General features: G+C 40.2%; 1 protein-coding gene across 1 annotated transcript; it reads right to left on the bottom strand.

Moving 5' to 3' along the window:
* Positions 1 to 580: 580 nt before the first annotated feature.
* Positions 581 to 6,372, bottom strand: LOC100493006 (CD209 antigen-like protein C). The gene is made up of 5 exons (XM_031904996.1): positions 6,228 to 6,372; positions 4,056 to 4,217; positions 2,074 to 2,225; positions 1,443 to 1,549; positions 581 to 1,280 (listed from the first exon to the last, which is right to left on the bottom strand). The coding sequence occupies exons 1-5, from the start codon at positions 6,238 to 6,240 to the stop codon at positions 1,037 to 1,039; spliced, it is 678 nt and encodes a 225-aa protein (XP_031760856.1). The 5' UTR covers positions 6,241 to 6,372; the 3' UTR covers positions 581 to 1,036.
* Between the last annotated feature and the right edge of the window lie 2,926 nt (positions 6,373 to 9,298).

Genomic DNA, 9,298 nt, shown 5'->3' with positions numbered 1-9,298 from the left:
AGCGTTACTGCATAGGAGAGAAAATAGAGGCGGGCAATTATCGCCTTTGTCTGGAGCTGACTACGTACACAGAAGAATCAGCATAACCATCCAATTTAAGGAAATATAACTTGATATGGACAGGCTTATTCATTAAAACTAAGTTTCCAGAACAGCTCTGGGAGTATGCCGCATGGTAGTGTCAGCTCACACATGGCTTTTAAAGAACATTTCTAGCATCAAGGTGGGTAAATACATTGGTTTCCAGTGACTCAAACAAAGTCCAGGACTGACTTGTTATAAACTTTGTTATCTTAAAAGATGTTTACAAGTGTGAGTTGCAGAATAAAACAGGTAATGATTGTGCCCCAATAATTCAAAGGAACAGTATATAAATATAATGAAAACCTCATCAAGTTGGCTTTCAAGCATACCTGAGCTACTGAAACTTGCAAACTATTAAATACATACTGAACAAACTATAAAACCAACCCTCTAAACCCAACCTTTCTATCTGATCCCCCAACAGATAGTAGAGTGGCACAAACAATGAGTGTTTTAATGTGTGGTATGTCCCAGGACAGACGTGGGAGAAAAAGTATAGTCCAAAATAATAATAATACTTGTTTGACAACTGCCAGGACACCAACATACAGTATGCTGTAAATAGACTGAAGTTAAATATATCTGGCACATAAAGTATGAGACATAAATATTAAACTTGTTACTCAATTTCCACCCTTTGAATCCCAATCAGGTTATAGGTGCTGTTTTGTTTCTATTGTCCTGCCAAGTGTTTAGTTCATGTGGCAAAGAAAGGAAACAGAGTTTACCATCTTCCAACACCCACAGAGAAGCACTTCTCAGTAGTTTCTAGCTGGAGCCCCTGTGGAGGAAGCCAAGAGGGGGATTCATGGGCTGCAAGTTATTCCAACACATCTGTTATCCATCTGTCAAATTGTAATTTAAGCAGTTTCATTTAGTCTTTAATCCCATAATTCTGGCCTTGTTTGTTGATTTGTAACTAGATACAGTTTATTTGGCATAAACATTATTGCTACTGAAGAAGTCTGTAATAGCGTTCTTGCTGTGGGAAAGATTGTGATGAATGGCTTCTTATCGTTCCTGATATATTACCCAAGTCCAGCACAGTCTCTGCTCCCTTCTCACAAACATACAAATAGGGATTCTCACACCTATCATCGTTCCAGTTTTCATCATTTATGGCACAACCGATGTCTCCTATTGTAGCACAATGTTCCGCATCTCTGTAATTATCAGGTTGCCATTTACTCCAGTACCTAGAATAAATGCATTGATGATTATGATAAATGCTAGTTGTGCTTGCTAACATCCTCATAAAGGGAACCTTTACAAGTGAATAGAAGAAATGTAGGCACTGCCAAAGGAAGGGTTCTTTCCAATATGGATTATAACAGAAGGGAAATCACTTAAGTTCTTACCTCACTTCCACTGCACTGCCATCAACCCATCTGAATTCTGACTCTTTTTGCAGGTCGTTGAGGCCCATCCAGAAATTTCCACACTTTCGATTCTTAGTGATAAACTTCTAAGAAAGAAAAAGGAGTGCTTACGTTACAATAAAACCACTGTAAGATCAAAAAGGCTCCACTGGCTACACAGCACACAACTGATAACACACCTTTCCTGTTCACTGAAATCTCACACATCTTTAGATTATCAAGGATTTGTAAAAAAAAAATCATTATTGTTTAATCACGCATGTACTGAAAATGCCTTATTGAACTTTACAGCTTTATAGTGACCTCACAAATCATAGATTTGAGATATTTACTATTTTCCTTGGAGGTGCCTAGGATGGTGGAGGCTGCCTTAGCTTTGCTGGGTTACCAAATTTTATTATGTTGGTGTCCAAAGACAAGAAACATTTTGAAACAGATAAAAGCGTACAAACTATCTGTTGGTTAAGTATTCATTCTGGGGGTATAGTTTTCCTTTAATTGCCTTCTGTTGTCACTGGAGCTGGTAGTGAGGACATGGAATGCAGAAGTCTGTGAGGGGATAGGAAATGATACCTATGATGGGAACTCTGTCCTTAAAATCTGCATTTACCTGCTCGTCCAGGCTGTTTATAATCAGAAGGTTGGAATCCCGGGACTCACAGGCGTTCTTACTCTGTTCCCATGCCAGCTGCTCTTTGGAGAAATAGTAACAGCTTGCATTATGTATCAGCCATCCTTCGGGGCACATAGAGCACTTCAGACCTGCAGAGGTACAGTATTACATTTCCATACCAACAAAAGGTGACATGGACCGTACATTCTCTATACAAGAAGGGGAAGTATCATAAAAGCATTTTTCCTAAACAGTTATTTTATGTTTTTTTAAAGGGGAACTCTGACTTCCGAATTAAAATTTGTAAAAGAGCCCCACACAACACCCTCAATATACATATCACTGTAAAGAAACCCATTTTTCTTAGGCATTTGCTTGTCTGCCCTGTTCTAATGGGTAGTTTGTCATACCCTGAGCAGGAAAATTGGGTCTCACTGTTATCTAAGTGGAATAACAGTGAGACCAAAATCAATCACATGTACCAATGTATAGGTCTAATTTAATGATGGGAAAAATATCACAAATATAAATGTTGCCATAACATAAATTAAGACTAACATGTTTTTGGTTTTTTTTTTTTAAATTGTTCTGTACCACCCCTATCACAAGAGAGTTTAGTGGGAATTGAGGGGGTGCCTTAGTCCTTTTGCCCCCTTTCCAATACCCAACTCTGAAAATTAAAGGGTCAGCAGTGTCCAGAAAAATAGTAGAATGTTTTCTGAGCTTATTTCTTCTTTTAAAAAATCAGTAACTTGAAAGTAGTGTTTTTACATTTTAATTTTGGATTTGAGGGTCCGGCACCTACAAACAAACTATATATTGGCATAAAATGTCCTATTTTATATGAGAGAGGAATTTATTTATAGAGAGCCCTGAATTGCATTTTACTTCTGTTTATTTTTCTGTGTAAGACTTAAACCCATTGTATTGTACACAGCTTATTTATAATGTGCTATGTAATGAGGAGGGGAGAATTCCTATAATTAGGTGTGCTTGTATCCATGTTAAAAGGGTTTAAAAGCAAACATCTTATTGGTTCCTATGGGTTACTGCTACTGGGCAAATGTAATGCCTTTCATTACATATGGGGGCTAGTATGATATAGAGAGTAATATAAAACAGTCAAAAGCTGGCGGCAAATAACTCAAACACTATAAAAAATGAAAACCAATTGAAAGGTTGCTACCAACTCTAGGAACTATCCGTTCTATATCATATGAAAAGTTAAATTGAAGGTGACACATGCCTTTAAGCTTTACTTTGTACCTAGCGTGATAATATAGCAATTTGCCTTTAACATGTTTTGTTGTGCCTGGATATTTGAATCCTACATAGAGTTATGCATGAGACCCACTTGCCTCCTGCACTCACTTGCACTGGAACTAATCCATTTGCTCTTAGGATATCTTTTTTGTCTTACACAAAAGTAGCATTTTTTAACCCTCACTGGGACTCAATTTAACACCGTTTTCTGTGAAGTTAAGAAAATGGTTTCACATATGATGAAGTGACAATCCTTTATTGCTCTGAATAATGCTGAAATCAGTCTGCAGTTGGGATCCAGTCAGCTCAGCAGCTACACACTGGGTGAACATTTGCCTACAGTAACTTTAGGAGCAATTGCATACAAATGAAACGGGGGTCTTCTTCCCAGGTTCCATATATGCTATTCAGAAAACTATACTGATGCGGAAACACAGAACAATATAATAGTAGAATGGAGAGAGTGTTGTATAGTAAATAGTAATTTGTATGATACCCCTTACACATCTAGGTAACCTCACACTAGATATGTTGCAGCATGTGCCTTATATCATACACTGAAGTTTGTACACATACTAACTACAGATTCCAAATACAAACAGCATAGCATGTGTAAACCCCCTATTCTCTTTAAATATACTTTTTTTTTCTATGGATGTATGAGTATTTTTGCTTTCTATGGCTCCCTCTGACTGTGCTCCCAGGGTGCTACTTACTGTTTGAGCTCTTTGTCAGTTCACAAGCTTGGCTGCTGCAGGGGATGCATCTCAGGAACTTGAGATGAAGCTTTTCAGACTCTGCCTGGAGCTGCAGAAGGATGGAATTAAGAGCTTTGTATTCCTCTGATGCTTTGTGAAGATTAACAGATGTCAAGATATCTGAGGGAGAATAGAAAGGTCATGTTCCATTGCATCGACTCATGTCTTACTCTTAGGGGGCTTAGGGGTTGTCTCAAATCATCAAACAGAAAATTAGGTTTAACTGTCATATTAGCTGAAGCTAAAGGGCTGATTATTAAATAATGATGCTAATTGCACTGGTTTCTGGGCTTCCATATAATGAGAATCTGAATTACTAGAAAAAAAATCTGAATTACTAATCAGCTGTGTATTGTGACAGTCATTTACATCAGCAGAAAAGAAGATGGGGAGCTACTGGGGGCATCTTCTTAGACACAGACCTGTGGTTGCCTTGGGTTGCTACAGAAGCCCAAAACATTATGGGGCTCATTTATAAACACTGGGCAATTTTGCACCTGAGCAGTTACCCATGGCAACAAATCAGATGTGCAATTTTATTGTTCAACTTGAAGCTAGTTAAAAAAGCCAATCACTGGTTGGTTGTTATGGGTTACTGCCCATAGGCAAATTTGCCCTGTATTTCTAAATTACCCTCATTAATGTGTAGCATTTATTCCCTACTTCTTTGTTAAGCTTTAGTTTTAAGAGCAAAGATAATAGTCGGTGCAATTTTTTAAAAAGTGGAGGCAACTAAAACATGCAATCAGTCCCGGCAATTTGTATATTAATCTATGGCCGCTAAATTGCTGAGATTAGTCAATGGAACTATGTTTTTAAAAGTCCCAGCAACTAATCGCCCCGTGTGTCTTTGCACTAATATTAATAACAGTTGTCTTTTTTAAGCCTACTTCTGTTTCACTCAGTCTGTGCTCATTGCATCTATCCTCTTCTTTGCTTCACTTCACTGTACCTTGCACACAGCTACAGGAGAAACTGGTTGGATAGATGTATCTGTCCCAGATAGTTTTATCTCTCATCATACTATTGCATGCAACATCACAAGATTTTGTGGGATGCAAAATGCTGGATGGTTTGTAGTTTCATGTGTCTACATCCTACAGGCAGTGTAGTTCAATGAGAAACAAACCTATACCTGACTTTATCTTTTCAGATGAAAACACCGCATGCTGAAACATGTTAGGCACCCCCAGCGATTGTAATCACTTACCTGGCTCCCCAGGCCGGTTCCCCTGTTAGCAGAACACTGCACCAGCCCAAGGTACCTGTGAGCAAGCAATCCTCTTCCTCCTGTCTTCTTTCTTTGCAATCCCGGGGCCAAAGCATGTGCAGTAGAGTGATGAAGCTGGCTTTTTTGTTAAAGTTTGATTTTTCACTCTACTGTGCATGCACAATCAGCACAAAGAAGGAAGAGGAGACACTTGCTCACAGGTAGCCCGGGCACCTGCAAGTGATTTCACCTTTCCTTCTTTAATATCAGTGACATTAATTTAACACATGTACATGTAGATCTGACCTGCCAACATCCAAAAATCTTCCCATGCACTCTGTGGCATCTGATGTACTGGTTCTACAACCCATGATCCTGCTAAACTGTTCAGTGTGCATGTCTGTGTTAAGGCAGCCATACACGTAGCAATTTTCGATCTTTTGTGTGACCATGTTCGGGGCTGAATCGTCAGATATGGAGGTAGAAACAGGTAGAATCCTCCTGCCGATTCAGCCCTGAACGTAGATTTTGCTCAAAATCAAAATCTTTTAACCTCTTACAATAATTATTTTGCTTCATTTTGACTCTCATTGAAGTTCTTTCTAATAGTCAAGTTCAGGGCTGTCCAACTTGAGGTCTGCAGGCCAGATGTGCCCCCCCCAAAGGATTCTTATGGCCCCCAGTCTGCTCAAAGGCTCCATAGAATTCACTGTATGACATCTTCATTTTAATTTAATAATCCAGTCCTCGAAAATACTGTATGAGAAATGATCATCCCACTACATGTAATAAGTTGGACAGCACTGTTCTAGGTGAATATATTGCATTTTTTAATGTTCTAATCTTGCTTTCATTGCACATGTCTTTGCAAACAGATATTCCTAAACTCTGGTCACTGGCTCCAGATCTCTGCTACTTACACATTACAGTCATCACTATGGAGCAGAGCAAAAGGATGCCACAGGTGAGTACCACAAGTAGATGGTGTCTCTTGGATGCAGCAAGCTTCTTCAAAGGGGTGTCTGCAAATGATTAAAATATTAAATCAGGAAACACCTCTTGTACATTTAGGGACTGATTTACTAATCCACGAACGGTCCGAAGGCGTCCGAATGCAGTTTTTCGTAATGATTGGTATTTTGCGATTTTTTCGTAAATTGTCGCGACTTTTTCGTAGCCGTTACGACTGTTTCGCAATTGTCGCGACTTTTTCGTAGCGTTACGACTTGTGCGAATTGTCGCGACTTTTTCGTAGCCTTCGCGCCGAGTACGAAAGTTTCGGATTCATTCAAGCTTCAGTATCGTGCCATTGAGTCCTATGGGAGGCTTCCAAAATCATGCAAAGTCTGAAAGTTTTGCCCGCCGTTTACGAGCGCTCAATACGAAAAAGTCGCAACAATATACAAGCAAGTCGTAACGGCCACGAAAAAGTCGCGACAATTTACGATAAAGTCGTAACATCGACGAAAAAATCACAAAAAATACAAAAAAGTCGAAAAATGTTCGTTTCCAATCCGAATTTTTTCCATTCGGATTCGAATTCGGGGATAAGTAAATCAGCCCCTTAGTCTTATTGAAGGGCAGGCCCAGACTGGCAATCTACGGATTCTGGCAAATGCCAGAGGGGCTGCTGTAAGATGCCCTAGACAGTCACTATTTATTGGGACTGTTTGGGCCTCTGTGTACTTGAAATGCCAGGGCCTAGGCAGAAGAAAGAGAAAGAGGACAGGGACACTGAACTACAATGGAAAAGAGAACTATTTTAAAAGGTTTGCATAAAGCATGTATTGCTCATTGTCTTGTGGCAACCCTCTAAAGCAGTGCTGTCCAACTGGCGGCCCGCGACCCCCTCTGTGTGGCCCCCCACCTGTCTGGCTGCTTTGATGGCTTACCTTTGAGCAAGCATTAAATGGTATCAGTACTGGGATTAACTGGCCCCCTGCATGGTTATCACCTCAGATTCAGGCTGTAATCCCTCTGTATTGTTTAAAAATGTAATCCCCTGTGTTTTTCACACTTTTTAATCTCTGTATTGTCCACCCCCTGCAGTGTTCACACCTCAGGCTCAGACTGTAATCACTCCTATTGTTCACTTCTTCACACTTCAGACATAGGTACTGTAGGCAGAGTATGGCACATACAGCCAGCATAGGGCAGGTAGAGTATGGCACACACAGGCAGCATAGGTCAGGGAGGGTATGGCACACACAGGAAGGGTAGGGCAGGCAGAGTATGGCACACACAGGCAGGGTAGGGCAGGCAGAGTATGGCACACACAGGCAGGGTAGGGCAGGCAGAGTATGGCACACACAGTCAGGGTAGGGCAGGCAGAGTATGGCAAACACAGTCAGGGTAGGGCAGGCAGAGTATGGCACACACAGGCAGGGTAGGGCAGGCAGAGTATGGCACACACAGGCAGGGTAGGGCAGGCAGAGTATGGCACACAGAGGCAGCATAGGGAAGGCAGAGCATGGCACACACAGACAGCATAGGACAGGCAGAGTGCTGCCTGTGTGTGCCATACTCTGCTTGCCCTATGCTGCTTGTGGGAGGTGAACCTGGCAGGGGTTTGTTGTGGGAGTTTGTTAGCAGTTGGAAATAGCCATTAAATGGTCCCTAAGGTGTGTAATTATGTACTGGGGGTTGCTGTGCTATCCACAGGGGAGGAGGAGGCATATGAAATTTAAGGGTATATCTTAATATGACATAATTCTTTCACATATGAATGATGGTTGATATCCCCACAGTAAGGACCAAGCATTTGGGATTTTGCTGTGCTACCACCATTGTGATAAAATGGCTGTGGTTTGAAGTGGGTGTGGTTTCAAAAAGGGGAGTGGTCAAAACTGGCTTCAATTAGCGGCCCTCCACCATGTATGCTAGAGAAATTCCGGCCCTCGGCACCGTAGAAGTTGGACAGCACTGCTCTAAAGGGTATAACTCGTTAATTAATTTTTCTATTTTACAATAGGCCCTGACAAAGTACACAGAGGCCCAAACAACCCCCCACCAACCCACTAAAAATTACTGTGGCATCTTACAGAAGCCCCTCTGGCATTTGCCAGAATCCACAAATTGCAAGTCTGGGTCTGAACTGGCAATCTGGTAACATAGAACCATACTTATTTTGCCTCCAGTCAGTTTTGAAACCCCAGATCCTTGGGGAAAGAGGATTTCTGCATATGTGATTTCAGACTCCATTATTATCTTGTTCTTGCGTACTTTATAAAGTGCTGGCAACAAAAAAGAAAAGAAGAATGATAGGATAATTTAAAAATCCCATGGTTTGACAGTTAAATGCAAGACCAGCTGCCTCATTAATACCCACTATATTTATAGTGATTCACTTTTTATTCCAGTAGATTTCTGTTTGTTTGCCATTTGGATTTGCTTCTTTTTCATTCATTGCTCAGTGTTACTGCTTATTCAGGCTTATATAAAACCTATTTCAGCTCAATCATAGATTTATTTGGGCTCATTTTCTAAAACTGGCTGCCTTTGCACCATTGCTGTAACCCTAACAAATATTTGTTCTGATCCTTTGCCTTGCAGACTGCTTAAAATGAATTGCTGATTTCTATTGGTCAATTCTCAAGTGCAGATTTGCTCATTGCTAGTAAATGTGTCCCAGTAGTGATTTTCCAGCTTTTATTTCCCACAATCCTTTTACTTACAAGGCCAGTAACACAGCAAATCTAAAAAGTGCTCCATATACATTTAAATACACTGTACTGTTACACTGTTCCTGTAACGGTGCATTTATATCAGAAGTGCTAATATACATTATGTAAATAATAGGACAATAGGACAATGGCTGCCAGATATATCTAAATCATAGTTGCTGAAAACAAATGTAATAATAAATGTATAAAAATATTTTTACTTTTTGAGATTATTATCCCTTAATTAAAATATTACAGATTGTCCCATTTTGTTTATATACTATATATACAGGTATGGGATCTGTTATGGCATGGAAAAGTTCCGAATT

This window comes from Xenopus tropicalis, chromosome 1 (genome assembly GCF_000004195.4).
Source record: "Xenopus tropicalis strain Nigerian chromosome 1, UCB_Xtro_10.0, whole genome shotgun sequence".
Lineage (NCBI taxonomy): Eukaryota > Metazoa > Chordata > Amphibia > Anura > Pipidae > Xenopus > Xenopus tropicalis.
Note: the sequence above shows the minus strand (reverse complement) of the source record. Positions and strands in the feature narration are given on the sequence as shown.

Coding starts and splice junctions, on each gene's coding strand:
- LOC100493006 (XM_031904996.1), bottom strand. Junction 2,226..4,055: donor ACTGACAAAGAGCTCAAACA/GTAAGTAGCACC, acceptor GTACCTCTGCAG/GTCTGAAGTGCTCTATGTGC. Junction 1,550..2,073: donor TAAACAGCCTGGACGAGCAG/GTAAATGCAGAT, acceptor TTTCTTTCTTAG/AAGTTTATCACTAAGAATCG.